Source organism: Brachypodium distachyon, chromosome 4 (assembly GCF_000005505.3).
Source record: "Brachypodium distachyon strain Bd21 chromosome 4, Brachypodium_distachyon_v3.0, whole genome shotgun sequence".
Lineage (NCBI taxonomy): Eukaryota > Viridiplantae > Streptophyta > Magnoliopsida > Poales > Poaceae > Brachypodium > Brachypodium distachyon.
In genome coordinates, this window is record NC_016134.3 from 15,756,447 (window position 1) to 15,780,028 (window position 23,582).

Below are 23,582 nucleotides of genomic sequence, written 5' to 3' on the forward strand. Positions count from 1 at the left end.
AGCCCATCTCCAGGCCGAGCCGCCCCAGCCCGGCAACTCGTTCGTTTTCCTCCTCGCACCCCTGCACATACCACATCCATTAGGTTCTGGGGCCGGATGATGTCACTTGGATTACCATCTTCCCAACCGTGCCTCATCGAGCCGAGACCAAGGATCTGATCCCATCTCTCCACGAACCGGTTCAGGCCTTAAATCGCCCGTTTCTCCTTTTCATCTCTCAAATTCAACCACGCGCCCCGAATGTCAACCGTCGGCATCCACGTCCCGATCTCCCTCCTAGGCCCGTTAAAACGAAATTCGAGCGCGGTCACATTAAGCCTTCAACACTCCTATGTTAGTTTTCTATTAAATGTTTTGCGTTTAAGCCTCTGTAGATCCCGGTACCTCGACGTCTCTGTCCGCCATCCGCCGCCACCATTGTTGACGGTGAGCTCTCTCTAAACCTCCGTTTTTAAATTCCTTTCACCTGTAGACTCCTGTGACCCTTGCCTACCTCCTTGGCAAGGTTGTGCGAGAGGTTTGTGGCATTAGCCGCGTCGTCCCTGAAGCAGTGCCGCCGCCCACCGCCGACGAGAGGACCATGCTGCGGTGCTCCTCCGCCCCATCCGCTGCTGGCAGCGCGTTTAGAATGAGCAGTCGTTTTCCCCCTTGTCCCATCACATTTCGTGCCTTGCAGCACCCCGCGATCTAGCGCCGTCCTCCTCCGCCGCTTGACCTCGCCACCAACCGTCTCCAAGCCTTCTAGAGGGCTTGCAGCGCCTCCATCCGCTGCAGAATGATCTTGCTAGTATCCCCGCCTCTGCCGCGCTTGATCCGCACCTGGATGCATACGACGAGCTTTTGGCGAGGCGCCGGCGAGCTTCAGAGAAGAGATTGTTTTCTTGTTCCTTTGGCCCCACATGTCAGAAGCTGCGTCGTCCCCACTTGTCTGGGTTTAACGCAGCCCCACTCGTCAGGAGGTAACGGTCAAAGGCCTTGACCGTTAACAGGTCCACCGTGAAGACATTTGTGAGCATTTGCCAAAGAACGTAGTGTAGAAGAAAGCAAGGTTTTAAGCCTTGGGCAAAACTAAGTAGAACTAAGTAATGGAGGGCACGAAAATAAAAATCCCAAGAAACAACTAAAATTTATTATTGGTGCAAAAATTGTTACTTGCATCATACTTTCGTGGGGCCAACTATAATAAATATATATACTTTTAGAGGGTTAGTAACGAGATGAAGAAACCACTTGTTGTAGAGAGTTTTTGTTAATTTGTGTAAGATTGTTTATTTTCTCTCCTAATTAATAACAACCTGTTCGATGCCCTACAGCCTACTTCTCTCTCCTCCAACTAAGAAAAAATTGATGTTTAAACTTGTTGTAGTAAAACATATCTTTAGATGAGCGGGGTCTTAAATCCTACATGACGAATACCAAGTTAACATTTTCCTACTCAAGTCAACATGCCAACAAAGGCACGGTCAAGCCTATATGGTACCAATCAAAGTAGTCAATATGTCAAACCTTCATGCTGTGGTCAAATTTCTGAAATGACTTGAATGTGATGAAAAAACACAAGACTAGAGGGTTGCAAGCAAAATGACAAGACAAATGGAGGATACTTGGCGAATAACGATCTTGATGGGTTAGGTTATTTGTGTGCCATAGGCTGATCTGTAAGGACAACTCTAGCGAGGCGACCCATTTCAGACGTCTTTTGCGTTTGTTTCGGTCCGTTTGGGTCACGGGCCGGACTAGAATTGCTTATGTGTCCGGCCTCGGTCCGTTTGGGCCGCCCATCTCCCCAGCGGTGCGACCCATTTCAGGGCGACCCATATTTAGCGCCTGAATTCAAATGGCTACCCTGTTTTCTGGCCGCCAGGCCACTGTAAGCAAACAATTGAGGCCACTATATGGTAAAATTAGTAAACAAATAAGCATGTCAATGTTTTAGGCCTCAGCAGTAGACATAAGCATAGTTCACTACAAAAGAGACAACCAAATTGGGACCAAATGAGTGTGATCAACAACATGGCGAGACCGCATCTCGATCTTGTACCATCTTTCGCATGGACTCGAACCAAGCTCGCGGACCACGTTCCAGGAGGCTCAAGTCGGCCGACATGATCCGTGTCTCCTCGGCGAGTAGAGCAGCCTCAGCTTTCTTGGTTCTGGCCTTCGCATTGGGCTGCTCGATGGCGAGCTTCCTCTTCTGCACCTCGAGGTAGTCCTTCATTTGCTCCTCCTTCCTTTGTTGGATCTTCTCCTTTCCGGCCTCTTTCTCAGACAATCATCTTGAGCGTCTCTTCGAAGACGAGGTTGAAGGCCTCACGCTTGGCATCGGACTTGGAATTCGACCCAACTTTTCATCTCATCTCTTTCTCATTCTCATTCCTGGTTCAACCTCTTAAATAGCAGCTCGCACGCGTGAGCCGGGCAACAACCTGCCCGGGTCTCAAGCCACGCTCTCACGCACTAGTATGACTTTATCTCCTTCCTAGAATCTCTCCAGGATCCACATGCACGCACGGACACGTACATCTAACTGACTACTCCCTCAGTCCCATATTAATTAATTGACTCAAATTTTCTCAAATATAAATATATCTATGTCTAAAAAATATCTATATACATGTAATATCTATATACATGTAATATTAATTGACGCACGCATGCAGCTACTAACAACTAACTACTACAGCGACTACATAACTATCCAACCAAAACACTCGATCGGCCGGCAGCAGCACATTGCACAAAGACTGCCCGTACTTGTTCAGCGGCTTCATGTGGTCGGCCGCATCGCACGGCACGACGGCATCTCACCTCCACATCTCATCGCACGACATCTCTTGGCATCTCACCTTCACGTTCTTCAAGCAAACTTCGCCGGACTCGTACGCATCGCAGGCACCGTTCGCCGGACGCCTAACTACACGGCAAATGAAAACCTAAGCATCTAGATACAAGAATCAAAGGCTAACAATACAGCTCCTGCCACTTGAGGGCCTCCTTGAGGATCCGTCAACAATGGATCAAGTTAAATGGCTTTTGATACACCTCCTTGAAATACTTGAAACACCTGCCAACAATGGCCATTCATATTCATGACGACGACGACGACAACAACAACACTTACCAGTCTTGGACGCCAATGCCGCTCACCGGCCTACCCCTCACTGCCAGGTTGGCAAAACCGGCATCGTTGCCGAGGAAGCGTTGAGGTCGATGTCATCACCGGCGAGTGCAGCCAGCTTCCATTCTGTTGTATCCGGGCGACTCCAACTGGTATGAGAAGCTGCGTTGGCCCGCCCGTCTCAGGCGTCCTTGGTCGTGGCCGCGGCGGGCGGCGAGCATGGGCCGCCGTCGGCCCGCCAGATGCCCAGCCGCCGAGGAGAAAGAGGGGTCGCATCGCCTCCTCCCTTTCTTTCGCAGCGGTAGCAGCTTCCAGGAGCTGCCGCTGAATGGCCTCCTGATGTTCTTTGGTAGCGGCGGCCTCTGCGTCACGCACGAGCTTCCGCACCCGCCGTTGCCCACTCTTCTTGGTCTAGATGGCCCTCGCCTCCGGGGTCAACTGCTTCTTCGGCTTCTTGAGCAGCGCGGCTGGGGCAGGAGCGGGAGATGGATCTTGTGCAGCTGTGACAGGGGCTGGACCGCCAGTGGCGGGGGAGGGGAGGGGGCTGGTGGCCGGAAAAATTTCCTGTACCACGGTGAGGGCGCGAGAGAGGGGCAGTGGGGAAGAAGAGTGGGAAATTGAAATGGGGGTGGCGGTAGCAGACAGGAGGGCCAGGGATATATCGAGGGCGGACAAGCGGCGCTCCGTTTCTCGTCCGTGCGAGACACAAACCCGGCCAAGATTTGGGTTGGGAATGGGTCACGCCGGACCAAAATCCGGATACGTGCGGAAATGTGTCGCCCCGCTGGACTGTTGTTTTCTCCGTTCGGACCGAAACGGACCAGTCTGGCCGCCACCGGAGGTACTTCAATTGCTCAGCCTTCTTGCGGACCCCTGCCACCCTTGTACATGCTTAAGACCGATCAGTGATAAACTCTTGTTCCAGTGAGGCTTTTTTGTACGCGTGTGCTTTTAAGATTGTTTGAGTGAGGTACTATCAAAGTAAGCTTCCGCACCACTAGAGGGAAACTTGTTGATATATGCTGCTCCCTCCGTTTCATAATTCTTGTCTCAAATTTGTCCAAAAATGGACGTATGTATTTTTTAAAAATGTCTAGATACATGTAACATTTCGACAAGAATTATGAAACGGAGGTAGTACAAAACTCTCTGCGCTCTAAATGCGGTTACCACGCTAACAGTAATTTTACCAAATGGTTATGGGCATATTTAAATCTAAAATTTTGAATTCAAATTCATTTGTGTCTTAGGAATGATAATACCCAATATATTCCCTTGTTAGGCTTTTAAATTCAAAATTTTCAAAATAAATGGTAATTTTTGCTCGGTGACTACATTTAGCTTATGTTTTTCTTGCATGGCAAGAGCCACAAGGGCATATATCTAAATCTTTGCCTCGCTAAAAAAAAGTGCTGAACCTAACATTGTTCATGCTTATCTTGACACCAAACAGATCACAACCCAAATGGTATAATCAAGAAAATGGATTTTTATGGAAAACGAAGTGAATATGCTAGAAGCTTATTAACTTCATATGTTTCTGATTCTCAACTACACAATGGCGTCTGACGAGAATGAAGAAACTGTAGAAAAGCGAACCTTTAAAATTTCTGCAACAAGAGAGCCCTCAAAGTAATGTAGGTAGGGGAAACAATGTACGGAGTATCATCTACATACCCGCAGTCCTTGCAAACTATATCTTGAATGACCAGCCGTAGCTAGCTAGGGAGAAATGTGCCCAAGAGGCTCACATGAATAATGACGCGAGGCTCCCTTGCTCCCGTAGTAATTTCCGCAGCGTCGTATCGTTGACGACGTTCTTGCTGTTAATAGCCAAGGTTGGTGGTCTGCCTGAATTAGGCAACTGCTCGAGTTCCATGCGGTTGTTGTCGTTGCCAAACAAGTCCTTCTCGATGAAGGCAATGTTGAGCGACCAGAGTGCTGACCGGACACGGTTGCATTCATCCAAGGTAAACTCTTTGCCCTTGCTGGTGACGTACAGGACGACCACGTCCTTCATGCCAGATGGGAACTGGAGCCCGCCGGTAGCCTCCCTTCGTTTTGTAGTTTCATGAAGTTCTCAGCGTGGACGCCCATGTCGTCCAAGATATACAGTCCTGGCAGTCTTGGTGGCAGCATCGTCCCGTGGCACAACTGCATTAGCAGAAGCATATACCCATGTCAATAAGTTACTTCGTAGATTACTGCTGTCAAAAAATCTTTTTACTGCTGTCGGAGTCATGAGTGTAAAACATACATGAGATTGTTGTTGCGGAAAGCTTGCAAGGTTGCACAGTGGACAGCCGCGCTCCTGCTCCACGCCACCCGTCATGCCTGTTGAGAAACCAGCAGGGGCGTGCAAGACAGTTTGAAGGGCCTGTGTAAAATGCTTGAATCAGTCTGCACTATCAAAAATATTAGTGCTTTGATGCGGATTAAAAAGTAGTATAAGTCGAACATGCGAAGCTATAGGAGTATATCGCTGTCTGCCTAATTAATTAGTCTAATCCAGAGAGGCTGCGCCGTCCTAATTCCTGAAGCCACCGGATGTGTGGCAATTAAAGCATGAATATATTGTTAGAGGTACAAAATATTTCGGCCGGGGCGAGTTCCCCTTTTCGAAAAATAATAATATAATACTAGTTTCTCTGTTTCCAAATATAAGATGTTCTACCTTTGCTCTAAGTCAAACCTTATAAATATAAGTCCAGGTAAATAATAAAAACAATGGCCAACTTAAGATCCATTTATCGAACTTCCACATTGAATTTCTTTCACTTAGATTGGAAAAGGAAATTTAATTAAAACATAAAAGATAAGTATATTAATCTTCATGATCTATCATTTCCAAAAAAGTGTTCTTTTTTTACCTGCTTCGGTACCTAGCGGTTCAAACATGCAATGCCATGTGGCATCCACTCATGCATGTATTAAGAAATAATAATGATATTTAAATGAAATAGAAATGAAATTTTAATGATATACCAAGAAAATATAAATGATATATCAATGGAATAATAATATGTTAATAAAATAGTGTCTCAAAGTAATAATACTCCACTAATACGGAATTGATATCATCATGAAATTTGATTGGTATCGAAATTTTGGGCTCTTGTAGGTATGATATAGAAATGAAATAATAATATGTTAATAAAATAATGTCTCAAAGTAATAATACCCCATTGATATCATCATGAAATTTTGGGCTATTGTAGGTACATGAGCCGGCAAAAAGTTGCATCCTATGTTTGGCACCCTATCTTTTTTCGTAGATATTTCGTCACTCAATTGTCAAAACCAGATACTTTTGGTTCTTCGAGCCACCTAAAATTGGTATTACTGCAAATGCGGAGTTGTTTGCATGTGATTTGCCACATTGTTGGTCTCACTTCCCTCTCTCTCACTCGCATGCACTTGCTCATTCCCTTACTACTAAGGGCTTTCTTTTCTTTCTCTATGTCACCAATGTCTAGGATTCGTTGGTAAAAAAAATGTCTAGGATTCGAAGTGTGAACCGCCGATTAGCCTTGGGGAGCAGGCACAACTAGAACTGACGCAGTGCTCCACATGCTCCAATGGATGGCCACGTGGCAAGTCAGATAATCCGCTCCATATTGGCACTATACCACTTATTGTCGGTGTCAAGGGATCAAAACTGTCCAATTTTGACAATTGGGGGAAGAAGTATCCAAAAAAAAGTGAGCTAATGTATATTTTTCCTAATTGTTCAGGATCAAAAAATATACTTTTCCATAAAATTGAGCATCTAACTGACTTGTTATTACATGATGGTCCTGACTTTTAGCCGACCTTCTCGCTGCAGATTGGAATCATGTTACTTGAGCGATAAATTTCCATCTTTGTCGAAAAAAGAGAAAAAATAGTCAATAGACTGTACGGTTGTAGCTTGTCATTATGCTACTCTACAACTTTATTTTAATTCTTCAGCTTCAAATGTGCAGTCAATTGAAATTATAATTGCCGCAGTTATTTAATTGTGAGAAGAATTTCTGTGATAGCCATTTCGTTTAGTGTTGCATATATGCTCATAGGAATTTTGAAAAGATAAATTTGCATATTGTTACCGCTTGATTTTTCTTTCGTAATGCATCTTCCACTTGTACCTGCACTGGTGCCCCCGGTGTCCACGCTTGGTACTGAACGACATATGAATGTGTCCCTGGCTGGAACTGAAACTGAAACCGAATGGCAAGTGAACTAAGTTCTTGTTTTTTTTACTGGGAAAAACAGCAGGAGAAGTTCCTACTTTGTTAATATTGAATAACAAGCAACAGTTACAATTACAACTTTACATGCTAACAGGAAGAAAAATTACAAGGAACAGTCCCAAAAGTTTAATCAAAACAGCTCAGCAAGGATCAGAGATAATTTGGTTCTAAACCCCGCCTTAGAGGATCGATAATTAGATCTTGTTCATGACAAACTTAATTCTTCGTGCAGTAAAACAAAAAAAATTAACGGGGAAAAATAGCTAAGACTCTGTTTCTTTTGGTGTTTCCTTTTTCTTTTGCTTTTGACAGTTTCTTTTGGTGTGTCCTTATGTGCTCACAGGGTCTGTGGAAAGACAAATGTTTATATTCTTACCATTTGCTGTTGGCTTTGGCCGCATTGTTTATTGCAGCGGGGGGATTATAAGCCAGGGATTCCTGCAATAGCTCTCCCAGACACAAGTGAGTTGTCCCACTCAAATAGTTATAAAATTTATAAAAGAGTGCTCCCAGTGAGTTTTTCTTCTCGATGTACCTCCGGTCTAGTATTTTCTGAGTTGACTTTCTTCTGTGCTATCTGTGTGGTTGCTCGGTGCTGCTCCCTGCTGCTTCCTGCTGCCCACGTGTGCGGCATCGATTGAGCCTAAATGGCAAGTGAAGTTAACAAATTAATACACATACGTGGAATTTTAATTATGTACGATCGCTTTGTAAGATATATGTGACGTTGTCTAACAATCTACTGAGTATTATGTATTGTCATAAATAATACAGAGATAGAAATACTTAATTCTGTGGTTAAATTTCACATTTTACCCTTTAGTTATTCCATTGGGTAAGCAACTATCCTAGTGAAGAAGATGGTTTTCTCTTTTATCTCCGTAATAGTGTTATCTCATGATTTACCTCAATTAAACAAAAAATTCCCAACTCATCACAGGGAGACCGCACAAATACTTTCTCTTTTTTACTTCATAATTAGACGAGTTCCCTTAAATGTTGGAAAGATACTAATTTTTACTCTAAAACAAGTGAGACTTGTTCACAAATTACAATATTTCGTGATGTGGCATCCGATTCAGCTCCCACATTAGTCACCTGTTTAGTTGATGGCACACTTATGGCATGATTCTTTTCATATTACCTAGATTCCAAATGTTATTGCATAACAAGTTAGGCAACTTTGACCAAGTCAGTCACCTTGTTTGGTTGATGGCACACTTGTGACAATATTCTTTTCATGCTACACAAGTCCCAAATATCACCGTCTCAAAAAAGTGTGGCAAGATTCCCTTAAATGTGGTGGCAAAGTGTGGCGCTAATTTTAATTTTTTCACCTTAAGCATGCATGGGAAAAAAGTATGACAACCTTAGCATCCCAACCAAATACGGCCTTAATTTTGGCACGTAAATGTGCATGGTACCATGTTGTACAGTTAGATGTAAAATGGAAAACTGTGTGTTCTTCTTCATTTAGCTTGAGGACATCACGGCCTGTTTTCAGTGAAAGACTAAGTTTGGGGTGAAGCTTAGGTTCATATATACCTGCTGTGTTTTTTTTTTGAAGTAAAACTGTAGGAGAGGCTCCGACAGTATATACCTGCTGTGTTGATTTCCCTGAGCCCTTCCTCGACTCCTGGAATACTGAATTTCGATTAAGGGTCTTAATCTCCACCTCATTCAGCTGACTGATGATATGGGCTATTGTTGGCCTTCTACGTCGATTCGCCTCCACACATGTTAAGCCTATCTCCAGGCATTTCTTGACTTGCTGGCAATACGCTTCTAGTGATTGGTACGTCTCTGTCTCTTTTAGTTTAGGTCTCCACTTTTTTTCTGCCTACAGTCCTCAAATATAATGTCTGTTAGAATCAGAGATTGACAATACATAGTTTTATATAGTGGATGAAAATAATTTTTCTCTCACATGGACAATAGTTTCTTCGAGTGAGAAATCATCAAAATTGTCATAGGTCTTAGGTCCTACAACCATCTCTATCATTATGACACCCAAGCTGTATATGTCAAACTCTTTTGAGATTGTTCCTCCTTTTTTGTATTCTAGAGGCTGATATCTCCTACGAGACAAAATAACAAAGTTAGGAAATTTGGTTTTAGTAAATATCGCCGATAAACTAATAAGTTCAATACAGGCACAGTTCGTCTCATGAACTTAAGTACTTAGGAAATGTGACTTTGCATGGATGCAGCAAACTTACCAAGTTCCTATTGGGCTTGTTGAGACTTTGGTTGTTTTATCACTGAAAAGCCTGGACATACCAAAATCTGCAATTTTGGGAACCATGTCTCCACTGAGCAAAATGTTCTCAGGTTTTAGGTCCAAATGGTAAATTGGTCCTGTTGGATGATGATGAAGGTAATGTAATCCTTCACAAGTTCCCTTAATAATTTTGTAGCACGTGTGCCAATCAAGTTGACGGCCCTCATCTATAGATTTAAACAGAGATTATCTTAGACAATCAACATCAGTTGAAATAGTTTTGTTGCAGGTACTAAAAATAAGCTATACCAGAAATATAGTTGCGGAGGTTTCCATTGGGCGCATACTCAAAACATAGAGCTGCCTTTACTATCTCATCAAACTTTTTTGTTAAATTGTTAATCCTTTTTTCTGTTTCATAGCAGTAACCAACCAGAAGTATAATATTTTGATGCCTCAGCTCTAAAAGGCTATAAAACTCTTTGTTAAACTCCTCGTCATGATTCCCACCTGTTCTCTCCTGGAGCACCTTCACAGCAATGTCTTTCCCGTCTTTATCTGTTCCCTGATCAATATACGCATATACAACATGAAATTAGACTAGGAAAAAACGTGCTCTCTCTGATCCATATTAATTGTCTCAAATTTGTCCAAATATGGATGTATATATGCCTAAAATATGTCTCGATACATGTAATATTTCGACAACTAATATGGATCGGAGGAATATTATACTTGCACAAACTAATGACGAGTCTCTCATCATTCCTTAAACAATTTCATATCTCACATACGTACGTATCACCTGAACTTGTGTCATGGTATTACTTTATCCCCTAAAGCAGTTAAGTTGGGGTCCCGAGTGGTCTTCATGATATGTACTGTTGTTAACTTGATATTACCATATTGGGGAGATGCATTTTTACTTTTAAGCAGAGGGTTGTTCAGATAACTCCACGGACATTACCTCTTTCAATTTGTAGCGCAACCCAAGTTTACCCATAAACGAATCAGCATACAATACGCTCACTTAGGAGAGCTTCTAATTTGTAGCGCAACCCAGGTTTACCATAAACGAATCAACATACATTACGCTCAATTAGCAGAGCTTAAGAAGTTAAACTTGGCTACCAGTTTCTTATTTCTGCGAAGCATACCACCTGGATGTAACGATGATCGCAGTGAAATTGTTGAACACTCCCCCCTCAGGGAGAGGGGAAAATAAGCATTGCAAAGTGTTTCCGGATTAGGGTTAATTGTACAAGATAAAAACAATGAACCAACTTGCCATTTTTTTGCATCATGTTGTTTGATTTGGAGTATCTTAGAAATAGTATATGCATATATTAAAAAATATACTAGAAATGATGAAACAGTATATATACTACCACATGGTATATTGGTATATGTACGACAGGTGTATGGTGTATCTACACCCAGCAGTACAGTGTACTTTTTCTTTAAGATAACATTTACATACACATATCGGAGACAAAGGCAATATTTAAAGCGTGTTTTATTTATTCTATGCTAAATATAAACGGAGTAAGTATCTCTGAAGAAACATCAAATTTGTTTTCCAGTAGCAGTTAGGATTCTAGGAAATAAATCTTTTTCTCAGTTAAGAAACGAAACATAATAATATCTGGCGTCCATCCATCCATCGTTACAAATTAAGGAAAAAGATGTGTTATCTACAACCCACGATGTACGTACTATGGGTTGTTCATGTACGTCATGTTGAAATACATTGCCAATATTTCCCTAATAACTCAAGTTTTGGGGCGAACTGGTTAGGTGTATCAATTCAACATGGTATCAGAGTCAAAAGATCTCAAGTTCAAAAAGAGGCCAATCATGTAAATTATTACTAGGCAAAATGAGGCGAATTTGGAGAGGTTAAGTGTGACAAAATCTTTGTTAAGATTGTTTTTGCTAGGGTGGTTAAGACTTTTACGTGAAACCATCAATAGTTTGAGATACTAGTTCGAAACTAAATGTACCTATTTCTGTTAAAAAAGAGACTTCATTTATCAGAGAATAGTTAACTTCATAATCGCAGGTAAGACAACAGAAATTTGTGTCACGATTCCATCATGAAGTAGCTGGGTGGTCAAAAGAAATGATCAACTTGCTCTATTAATTGAAATATCATGTTTGTCCATGGAACCCCTACATATCTACAGCCGTTGCAGTCAAATTAATTCTTTCTTTCTTAATGATGTATTTAAGTTTTGGAATTATGAGGTTTCTATATGCTTTTTTTACCAACATTTGGTGACACATTAATGATGTATTTAAGTCTTGAAGTAATTTACCTGGCTACATGGATAGTTATCTCGATGATGTACATATAATTCGTGAAAATATATTTAGTCCCCTAGTGCGAAAACAAATGGAGGAAAGAACTATTGAATTAGCACCTAAAAAGTAATGTTTATTTAAAACGTTCCCTAGGATTGCAGACTTTTGATACAAGGAATCTGTTGTTTTCTTCCCCTAGGTTGTTGCAAAAGTAACATAGGCAACTAGTCTTTCCACCTGAGAGAGCAATGCCATGTGAACAATGCCCCTACTATTTCAAATCCTAGGGAACAATTATTTCCCCAGGGTTTTCTTCAGAAAGAACTGCAGGATTGTGTTCTCTTTCCCCACACATTTTCCTCTAGAATCATTTGCTGGGAATGCAGTTAGGGAAACCAGTTCCCTACAGTTTTAGTCATGTTCCCTAGGATTTATACACCAGGGGAAATGAAGAATTCTAGCACTAATTTTGTCACTTATGTATGTGTACCAAAGTAAAGTGTTGCACGCATCTCATACTCTATTCTTCCCGGAATACATTGCCACACTTATCAAGATTTTCTTTGAGCAACAATTATTTCAACAATGCAGGGACGTAAAAAGTTACTATTGAAATGTTCTTTTAATGTGAATTTAATGGTACCAGCTTCGTATAATAAATCTCTTGTGCAATAAGTTTTGAAATGTACACATACCAAGCCATAGTTTGTATGCACGATATATTAAGGGAAATAATACTCCCTCCGATCCATAATAAGTGTCCTGATTTACAACAACTTTCTGCTAAACTTGTTCTAAATCAGCGACACTTATTATGGATCGTAGGGACTAAATAATTGTAGATTGCAAGTGCCCACAAGAATACCTTGTAAACTATTCCATAGGCCCCCCTACCAATCTCCGTTGAGTAACTGCGAGTAATTTTTTCTATATCTGCCGGTCGTCGGGATTCTGGTAGTACACTCGACCGAGCTGACTTGCTCCCCATATTGTCTGCCATGCATGTAAGAAAAGGAAAACTTTAATAAAAAATCTCTTGTACATGTATATACAATCTGTTTAAGATAAACAAAACTGTGCTCTAAGTTAAGTGATGATTTTTAGAAAGGGTGTGTGTAGCTATAAGTACAAGCACAATTAATTGGTGAACATTTCCCAACCACATCCGGCGGTCTCGTCACTCCAAGTGTTAGATATGAGCAAAAGCTTGAACTGACTCTTCATCTTTCTGGAGGCCCATGTGAGTCGACAATAGTTATGTGGCACGATTAATCTCCTTATGGATACTTGGATAGTACAGATAGAGTTGTACTATCCATAACTACTTTACACGAAGTAAATACGTTGCCTGATTTTTGATCAATAGATGCAGTTAGAACAACGGTTTTGCTATATCTAAGTTGCCTGATTTTTAATTAGAGACCGTTGGATATGATTTGTGTTTTAAGACTCGAACGGATGATGGAAAAAGAGAGGGCAAAATGAGATCTACATATTAATACACATATATAGCCACATCCTAATTGAACAATTCACAAATTTGGATTTGAACTTCTTGTAAACAATTAACAAATTTGGATTTGAACTTCTTATAAAGAATCTCCCTCATTTGATCAATGTATGGCCCCGCTAACTTGATGATAAGCGGAATTTTGTTAGGAATGAACTTAGTTAGAACTAACTAATACTATTAAGTATTAAAAAATGTTTAAAAGCTTTGTATAAGATCGATTTGCTTACATCATATCACCATGCTCGGTCTCGGCACCGGCAACATCGTTGCCCACCACGACATTTGGCATAGCAGAGGAACCTTCACGACCGCGGTGATCTTGAGCGCGCTTAGAGACCCAGGATGCCCTTCGGCATGTATGTACGTAGCTTGGTGGTTCCTATGGGGGAGAGCCGCGCGCCATCCGATGCCGATTGCCGGCACATGGTTACTGTCCGCTTCCGTAGCGTGCAGGCAAGTGAAATTAGAAGATGGGTTTGAGAAAGGATGGGAAGGTACTCGAGATGACGCGATCCGAAATTGGTTTTACAGGCCACGGAGGGAGATCGAGAGTTGGATGCCGACGGCCGGCATTCGCGGCTCGTCAGTTGCAAATGGGGATTGAAAAGGAGATACAGACTGTTAGCGGCCTGAATCGGTTCGTGAAGAGACATGAATTGATCTTCCGGTGTTGGTTTTGCAAGAAATGGTTCATGTGATGGGATTCGAGGTGACGGCGCCGGCGGTTCATGGCTGCAGCTGGTCGAACGGAGGAAGAAGACGATAGGTCGGGCCGTCTCGGCTTGGCTGTGTTGGGACGGAAATGGGCCAGGGAGAGGTTGGGGTGGGAGACGGGCCGCGCCAGCGGTTTATACCTACTGTATGCTGTATATGGGCTGCGAACTTGGCTCAACTAATCAGTCTTCGTGGATTTTTCCTCTGGGCTGGGCGATGTGGGCGCTGGCGAAGCGTGCGGGAACTACTGTTTTAGCCCCAAGGATGATTTTTTTATAGAAAACCCTAAGGACGATTAATCACATAAATATTGCTCATGAAAACGCATCACTCAAAATATTGCCAAGCGCACCCCGTGTGCCCTTTTCTGTTTATTGCGATTTGGGGCTAAACCCAACCCTTGATATCAACGTGAGGTCCAGGATTATTGTAAAGAACTTGAGTTTGAAAATAAAGAAAATTTTGACAGTCAGTTGTTCGGGTAAATTTTGATGTGATCGATCCGTGGCAAAATCCAACAACCTATATACTACGATGTATGCCATCAAAAAGACCTATATACGATATACGGAGTACTTTAGCAAAAAAAGTAGGTGTTTGTGGGAAATGTGCCACTACCGGAAAACCCAATTTGCCTAAGATTGCCAGAGGCTTTTCTTCGGGCATTCGACAAAGACACATATATGCCGTGGGATGAAAGGAAAGCCTAGCGCAAAGACAAGGCCTCCAATAAAGAGGCTAAAAAGCCTTGGGCAAAGTGTGAGTGTAGGAAATGGTAACAGAGGACCCAAACCTGACCCCCGTCCGTCTCGCTCGAGGCGACCGGGGGAGCCAAACCCTAGCTGCGCGAATCCTCCCCATCCCGATCCCCTCTCGCCGCCGCTGTCACTGGCCTTGCCACGGCAGCGGCGGCCCCCCTTCCCCTTCCAAAGGTGGTGGCCGGGGCGGGCGGCCATTCTCTTCGCGGGGCGGCGTCCTCTGGCGTGGTGGCTTCCTTGGCGGGCGGGCGGCTTCGCCACTGCTCGTGGCTCAGCTTCGGTGGCTCACCAGTGGTCTGCAGGCGGTCAGGCGCTGGTGGTCGTCGGGATCGGGTGCTCCGCGGCCGGATCCGGCGGCTGGCAGCGTCCCGAGGTCGCGACGGGCATCTTGCTCGCCGGTGTAGGATCTATGGCGGCGCCCCCCTGTGGTGGTTTGTGTGTCCTCCCCTGCTGTCTATGTGCCCTCCTCTGCTGTTTGTGCGGGTGGCTTAGGCCGTCGCACTCACTTGCTTTCGCTAGGTGCTTCCTCTGCCATGGATTGTTGGGGCCGGGTGAAAGCCCAGGCTGGCGGCCGCCGGTGCTGACAATGACGACGCCTTCGAGCGCCGTAGCCCTCCTTCGAGGCATTGTTGTGGCCCCTACCACGGATCCGGGTGAAAACCCTAGGTCCTTTGCACCGGGCAGCGACGGCACATCTGTGGCGCAGGCTTCTTGGAGACGCTGCCTTGGATTCATGGTTTCCTCGGCAAATCAGGTGGTCTCTAGTTGATGGCGGGAAGCATCCCTTCTTGGCTTTCACCTTTGGTCATCGCCTATCCTATGTTTCATGCTATGTGATGAGCTTCGCCCTCCCGTTGCTGTCTCGGCTGCTTGGTGTCTTTCGACGGCATGAATGGCCAGCTTATGTTCGCAATCCTCAGGGTTGTCCTACGGCGGTCAAGGTTCGTGTGCGGTGAGGTCTCGACTTTGCATCGCCCTTCGACCTGGTGAGGTCTCGGCGGGGTGAGATCCTTCGACCATGCCGCTACACTCGTTGACGTGTTGCTCTGTTTGGCCGTGGCGATGACAGCTGAGTGGCGAAGATGCTTGTGTGCATTTCAATGTCTCGGTGCTGTGTGGCCTTTTGATGGCTTTAAGAGTGCTCCGGTAGCACTGCAAGTGTTCTATGTTGGGACGTTGGTCGTCGTGTAGGCCTTTCAGTTGCTTTGCTGTTCTCTGTAACTCTTGTAGCTACTTCGGCCGTTTGGCCTTGCTCTCTTCGATCTTAATTAATGAAAAGCAGAGCTGCTGCGTTTTCGTCAAAAAAAAAGTGTGAGTGTAGTGTGCGTGTGGTGTGTGTTAGTGTGTGAGTTCAGGTATTTCGACAAAAATGCTCCCATGTGTAAGTAGGCCCGTTAACGGTGCGGGTAACCGAAAACTCTTTGTCGTAGGCCAGAGGGTTCCATTTCTTGTTTAAAACTAATAAGGCCGCGGTCCTTACTTTTTGAGTTCCCAAACTTAGCTCAATCGGCCATCTTCTAGCCTTCGACAGTTACTTACTAGCCTTCCGCATGCATGGATCGATGTATTACATAGACATAAACAAACTGCAGGTGAGAGCATATGATCTGCAGGTGATTACCACTAAGTAGACTAGCCTGGAGATTGGTCTTCAACTCCCGGCCAGGGTAGGTTCACCGCCGCAGCTGCGGTGGATCTCTGAGAAAGGGGCGTGTAGTCGGTCACACACGCAGCGCCTAAGCGATCACCTCGACCAGAAACAGCTCGGCGAAGATGTATTTGGCTAATGTAAGCGGTGGAAGATACCACATGATAAGTATATATACGGGGGCCGGAGAAATGCATGGAGAGCCAAGCCAATGGCTCGCAGTCGCAGGGAGCTGACGTCGCGCCTGTAAGGGAGGACCTTGGACTTCCTTGGCACGTGCGCGCTTGCGCGTTATAGACGCTTTGCTTTTACATTATGATGCAGGGGGCAGGTGTTTACAGGTTTGGAACTTGTCAAAGCATGCATCCACATGCTAAAATTTTCAGCCCTGGGGTCAAGTCAACTATTTTTCATATTATCAACTTGCCCTAACTCTAGGTTTTTTTATGTGCAATAATTGGAGTAGAGAAATCTTGCAATTTGTTTACTGGTTAGGTTCGGACGTTTGCTTCCTTGCGGCAGGTTTGCTTGTTCTTATCCCAATTGGCGCTTTGGCACCCTTGTTAAATAATCTGCATTTTCTCCATGTCATTTGGATACTTCTCTTCAACTCCGAAGTATTTTGATATAATACAAATAGCTGAAGTTAATTTTACAAAAGAAAAAAAGGCAGATTATGGGAATGTGTGACTTGAATTATAGATTTGGCCATGCAGATAAAGAATTGGATCTGCCACATTAGAATTCACAACCAAAAGTGTCTCCGCATCCAATCAACACGTAAGTCCCCTACCTAGGAAGGATAGGCTGGTTCACTTGATGAGAATATTTTCTATGATCATACCCCAACCATGTCATCCATGAAAAGGCTCCGTAAGATCCCATAGAGTAGAAATGGAATAAGTTCATGTGACATGATCCAATTCTCTATTTATTACACTTACCTTTTTTTATTAAGGGTTTTTACAAAATGACCTTGCGCGCGTGGTCTGGTTGACCACCTCCAACCACGAGCTGAATGGTACTGTATCTAATTAACTTTATTCGTTGGCGTCCAGGCTGAGGCTGTTAGGTTGGCTTTGCCTGAATAAAAATTAGTGCAGTTGTTAAGACTTTCACGGTCCTTGCATTTGTTTAGACTTTCATAGTCCTTGCATTTGTTCAGTCTTGTTTGAGTTGGCAATTAATTCGCTGATTTTTATTCCAGTGGGCTCTAACCCCTTGTTAAATAGCCAGCATTTTTCTCGACGGTTTTCTAAAAATTGACTAGGCTCGGCCGATGGACACAGTAGTTGTCTGGCTGATCAATACCTCGATCATGAGGCAGTTCACACAGGTAGTGTCTCATTGAGGATAACCCTAAATGTATAGGCGCTAGGAAAAATGTGAAGATGTGAAGGATGTATCTAGTGGTGTTGATTTCAAAGGGCCATGATGGAGCTTTCAGCTTTATCGAGGATCTTCGTTATTTATGTTCATCTCAATTGTATTGACCTAGCGTACTTCTTTTTAAGAAATAAAGCTAGATCTTTGATCTAAGAAAAACATATTAATCGTAGATGCGCATGATACATTATGTCTTATTGTCTTACTTTGATCTTGCATAAAATTGGTACCAATTTTGTAAAGAGTTGCTCTTATCTTTCTTGGCCAATTAGAGCTGGGCATATGCATACCTTGGCCTGGCCGGGTTTCAGGCCAGGCTCCATAAGCATGGCAACAAAACCCCAAACCTGGTCTAGCCCAGCCCAAGGCCAAGCAGGACACCGTTTTTTGGCTATTAAATATATTAAATTAATCATTTTTAAGGTGTAAGATAATTTTTACCTATTTTTATGATAAATAATATTATTTTCCATTCCAAGCATTTTGCAGGCTTTCGGGCCGGCAGTCAGGAGGAAAAGTGAAGTTCGAGCCCGGTTCGGGATATTATGCTTCAGACGGGACAACCCATGCCAATGGACAAGAGGTCAAAACTTGAACGATGACAAAGCATAAATTACTCGATGAGCAACACTTGCATGCAGGTAGTTTTACTTTTTTTTCTCGAAAAGGGAAAACGATCCCCGTCCTCTGCATCAATTGATGCACACAGCCATGATGTTAGAGGCTTTGGAAGGAAACAAATTACCTAGATGAAAATGTTGTTCATATTTGGCACCCGAGCCCTCTAAGGGATCGTTCGGTTATGTGTTTCCCAGTGGGGATCAAAAGGGATTAACGGGAATTCATTCAGTGCAAGAGAGATGAAGCCAATGGACCGCTTTTCCCGTGGCCTTTTTGTGCTAGATGCTGATAGAGAGTTCCATGCGCTTTACATTCATACTAGCTTCAATTATTGAATCATTGTTCTCGCAAGAAAAAAACTACGGAGTATTGAATCATTGGATATGGTGTGGGCTACTTTCCCTACATTAGTCCATCCTCTTCATTACTTATCCTTTTCATTTTTGTTGCTGATGGCCCCTTTCAGCCATGCCTTCTTTGTTTTCTTTTACTCCCTCTATCTGTGTTACTTTCCCTAGATTAGCCAATTTACCACTCTCCTGGTAACACTAAAAGTTATTATTGAATCATGTCAAGATTATTTGTACTCCAAGATAGACATGCTTGCGAGTTGTGAGTCTACTGACTCTTGTCATCATACTGGCCAAGAATATGAACCCAACCATTTTTTTTTTAAGGAACCCAAACATTTGAAGACTCTCTTGAAGTCATTTGCATATTGTTCTCGGCTGAGTTAATTATTACAAGGCTATCATGGACTAATGATCCCTGTCAATATCTCTAAAGAAAGAATCTCCACACTAGCTCACGCTTTTGACTGACAGAGTGACAGGTTGCTAAGCCTTACATGTTGCAACCTTCCTTTCCACTGATCCGAGGCGACCTTTAGGGCTTACTAAGTAAAGGTTTCGGATTTTTTTTTTCGTTCTTCGGATTGAAAATCCTCCATTTTCCGTATAAAATTACTTTGTTCCATAGATCCATGAACTTTCACACTGCGGTACATGAGAATCACACATCAAATACAATAAGAATGCAAACAAATAGTTGGATGAGCAAGGCAAAAAGTTACAAATAATTTCCAACAGCTGTTTATTTACCAACATTCATTCTGAAGTTTAAGACATCCACAAATTGAAAATTTCGCGTTTGACCACGAGTTAGACAAATGATATGCTAGCTAACAATGTGGACAAGAATTATTCAAAAGCATATTCCAATGACATCACTTTCCGGCCACATATTTGACAAAACCACATTTTATTGGTCTAATCACTGGTCCAACTTGAATCTTGCAACAACTAGGTGACTTACATAAACCAACTTGAGAGTAATTCAAATTGTTGCATGAAGGAGGATGCAAATATTACTTCTAAAAGGATGTTCTAATAGTATGTCTTGCTGAAATCCCGGTATCCCTCTGATGATCCAAGGTCCCACGTATCACTTACGCCCAAAAAGGTGAGGCTGAAATTTCGAAGGGCATATCAGCCTAGTTAATTCCAATATAGCATATGGTTTATTTCAGTTCAAAATAGACTGAATAAAATGTGGTGCACAAGCATGTCATCCAAGAGGATGTTCCTCAAGAAATGTAAAAAGCCAGGTCTGCGTTGTTATAATATTATTATAATAGTTTGCAGCGATATAATTTGTTTACATCAGTTACAAAATGCAGTATATGCATACTGAAGACAAGGGTGTAGTGGAGTACGTTCGGTCCATATGTTTAATCCATACCTCTAGGTTGTGAGACATGTTATCCCTAAATCAGAACCGTTCGGTAGTATTAGTCCCTATCAAACTTTGAATTATTAAGAGAAAAAAGAATCAAATCTCTAATAAAACATGCGCTATTCTGTAACTAAAAATGATCAAAATCATAACCGTCAGTTGGACATCTGTAAAGGGGCTGCGCTCAGATGCGTTGTCCATGCACTGTGCCTGTTTATCTGTGTGCGTCTCCCTTCTAATCATTACGGAGTAAAAAAAAGGAAAGAACAAGATAATTAAACATTTTATCCTGCGCACTACCAAAAAATTCTACAGAAATACTCGCAAAAACAAAAATCTACAGAAATGCTCTCCAAATACCAAGCGCAATTTTTTATCCCTAGAGTTCATACCCTGTGAAACACCGAGCTTGAGCCTGCACCAATTTGGTCGACCTTGTGAACGATGTTTGCTGAATTGGGTCTGTCCTTCCGCTTTTTGCTGAGACAATTTAGCCCAATTTTAATGCATCCTTCTACCTGACGGTAGCCATCTGAGCTTAATGCCGGGTACTTCAATTTTATATAGGGCATATTTGTCCAATTCTTGCGTACCTGTGTAAGAAGAGTGGCTCAATAAATTGTACAAGGTAATTTTGTTGCTAAATCAAGATTCAAAAGTCATTTCATCTTACATCTTCAGTGAAGTCCGTGGTATATAATTCATCGTCTGAGCAGTTTTTCTCACCCGTCGTGATCTCAATTATTAAAAGGCCTAAACTATATATATCCGACTCGATTGATAGTTGACCTCGCTGCAAGTACTCGGGAGCCATGTATTCCCTGATACAATGTATGGAACCTTCAGGAGACTTAGAAATGTACCTTATTTACTACATTGAGGAGAACATTAATTCATTTTGAGTGATCTTACATTGCACTCTTAGAATTGGTTATGCGAGTATGTGTCTGGTTTTCACCAAAGATCCTTGATAAACCAAAATCTGCAATCTTGGGCTCCATATTGTCGTCCAACAGAATGTTGGCAGGATTAAGATCCGAGTGAATAATACGTCTTCCTTGTCCATGTAATGCATCCAGACCTTTACAGATACCTTTAATTATTTTGAAGCGTTTGTCCCAACCAAGTTTGGAAGGTTCACCTGAGAACAAAAATCATCATAACAACAGACTAGTGATTAGCAAAAACAGAATCTTCATATTTGTGTGTTAGAAAGAGAAAGAGAGAAACAAGCATGCAGAGCAGAGAGTACATCTATCATACCATAGATACATTTATCAAGGCTTCCATTCGGGACATATTCAAAACAGAGGAATTTCTCCACCACGTCTCGAGAACCAAAACTTGGGCGTTGCTCCGTCGGATCCTCTCTTTGGCAGCAGTAGCCAATTAGCTTCACTATATTTTGGTGATCGACCAATTTCAGAATCTGAACCTCTTTCTCAAAATCTGTTTCACTCAATTGGGACGATTCTCGAAGTTTCTTCACGGCAACTTGCTTTCCATTATACTTTCCCTGTATGATCCCAGAAGAGTTGGTTTTGTGGACGCTTTCGGGTGAAAACACAGAAAAAAAAGATACAAGTATGTAAAGTACCTTATAAACTACTCCAAATGAACCTTCGCCGATTATATCAGTGAACCCATTAGTGATATTCTTTATAATCTGGATTGATAGTACCGCCCGCTCCATTTTCTGATTGCACAAGAGAGTAAGGAAAAGTACAGGAGCTTGAATTAGCTATATGTTCAGGTGAGTTGAGCTCCCACAACATGTAAACACGTTTGTCCTAAAATCATACGAGAAAGACTGCATAGAAGCAGCGAGATCTAGAGAGAGAGAGGGACTGACTTTGATGGTGCTCATGAGAAATAAAACAGCTTGCAGAATTTCCTACGGGATTCAGCAGATAATTAAAACTAATACAAATAGTTTGATTGAATCACCTGCCCAGATGCCGCAAGCTTGTAGCTTTGGTAGTTAGATCGACCGGGTCTTGTATGCTCTGCTGATGGCAAAATCCAATGCCAAGGGCATATATAGAACCAATAGCGAGCTCCTACCAGCTCTAGCAACCCTTGAAATTACCTGACTGCCCTTAACAGAGCCGGTCGTCAGTTGACTTGCCACAAAACCATAGGCGAGGCCGGCTCCGATCTAGATCCCGGTTTAGACTCATTATTGAGTAAAAACAATCAGTCATCATCTCCTCTGAAGTCTGAAGCACAGGTTTGGTTCCCTACTGATGGAAAGTTACAAGACTCGAGATTTTTCAGCGCTTCTGCACGCCTAAACCATGGAAACTTGAAAGAGTCGAAACTTTTCAGCGCTTCTGCACGCATAAACAAAAAAAAATCCATGTTATCAAGGGACAAGCTAATGAAACGTTAGTTAATAGTACTCCCTCGTTCCAACAAAAGATGTCTCAAATTTATCAAAATTTGAATGTACCTAGACATGACTTAGTATATAGATGCATTCAAATTTAATCGAAGTTGAAGTTGAGACATCCTTTTTTGGACGGAGAAATAGTTTTTTATTTTTGAGAACGAATCTTTTGGCAATTGGCATCAGTTGGATACTTGGATCTGGGGGATTGTGGGCAGAAGAGGTGCTGGTGGGGAGTAGCCTGAGGGGTGGACACGAGCCGAGCCGGGCTCCGCCCGAGACTGCCGGCGGCCGCGAGCCCAGTACATCAGGCAGCAGCAGTTCAGCGGGCAAGGATCAGGCAGCACCGCAGCAGCCGCTGCGGCTGCAGCGCGGAAGCAGGGGTCGGTGTCTCGGTGAGGAGCAGCGCCAGCGCGTAGCTTGTGAGGACGCGGCGGGAGGAGGCGCGTGTGACCGCGGAGGAGTGGGTAGCAGACGGCGAGGTGGAGCTTCTGGTTGTCGAGCAGCGTGGGCATGTGGAGAGAGAGGAGGAGCTGCCGGGGCAGGGGCGAGCCGGGAAGAAGGAGGCGCGGCGCTCGCACAGTCGCACTTGGCGGCTGGGCGGTTCGGGGCGCCGGCGGCTCCGAATCGTGGTGGGGGGGAGCTCGGGAGTCTGGTTTTTTTTTTTTTTTTTTGAGGGGAGCTCGGGAGTCTGGTACTCGGGGAGTTGGGGCCGACTGCGCCATCAAAACTTGATAAATTGTCCGGGCCGTCGTGGCACGTTGGGCTGGCCCGAGTCGAACTGGGCTCGGCCCTACACCAAACGGGCTGAAAAAAGTGGCTCGGTTCGGCCCGAGTTGAACGCCGGGCTCGGGCCAAGCTGCCTGGAGCTCCGGCCCGAGCGTAGAGATGAAAAAAGGTTACCCCTCCGATTTTATTTTAGTTGAACTGGTTTTTAAAAACTA

The 23,582-nt window shown here is 43.4% G+C and overlaps 2 protein-coding genes across 11 annotated transcripts; both read right to left on the bottom strand.

The window, feature by feature from the left end:
- Positions 1–4,589: 4,589 nt before the first annotated feature.
- LOC100830234 (putative receptor-like protein kinase At4g00960) lies at positions 4,590–16,634 on the bottom strand. Of its 10 annotated transcripts, none has more exons than XR_002966543.1 (11): positions 13,616–14,223; positions 12,741–12,868; positions 9,881–10,136; positions 9,570–9,798; positions 9,278–9,428; positions 8,951–9,190; positions 7,886–7,993; positions 7,727–7,788; positions 7,207–7,323; positions 5,376–5,495; positions 4,590–5,272 (listed from the first exon to the last, which is right to left on the bottom strand). XR_002966543.1 is itself a non-coding variant. In XM_024463635.1 (11 exons), the coding sequence occupies exons 2-11, from the start codon at positions 12,861–12,863 to the stop codon at positions 5,199–5,201; spliced, it is 1,503 nt and encodes a 500-aa protein (XP_024319403.1). In that variant the 5' UTR covers positions 12,864–12,868; positions 16,482–16,634; the 3' UTR covers positions 4,590–5,198. The 10 variants fall into 10 exon arrangements, 7 of the variants coding, with proteins under 7 accessions (XP_024319403.1, XP_024319405.1, XP_024319404.1 ...); XR_002966545.1 differs by having other exon boundaries at positions 7,246–7,317; positions 13,616–14,222; XR_002966544.1 differs by having other exon boundaries at positions 7,207–7,317; positions 13,616–14,222.
- A 2,569-nt stretch (positions 16,635–19,203) lies between these two features.
- LOC100826489 (cysteine-rich receptor-like protein kinase 8) lies at positions 19,204–22,333 on the bottom strand. The gene is made up of 7 exons (XM_014901890.2): positions 22,197–22,333; positions 21,847–21,945; positions 21,513–21,765; positions 21,162–21,390; positions 20,923–21,070; positions 20,642–20,842; positions 19,204–19,510 (listed from the first exon to the last, which is right to left on the bottom strand). Exons 2-7 carry the CDS (start codon positions 21,940–21,942, stop codon positions 19,478–19,480), a joined length of 960 nt encoding a protein of 319 aa, XP_014757376.1. The 5' UTR covers positions 21,943–21,945; positions 22,197–22,333; the 3' UTR covers positions 19,204–19,477.
- Between the last annotated feature and the right edge of the window lie 1,249 nt (positions 22,334–23,582).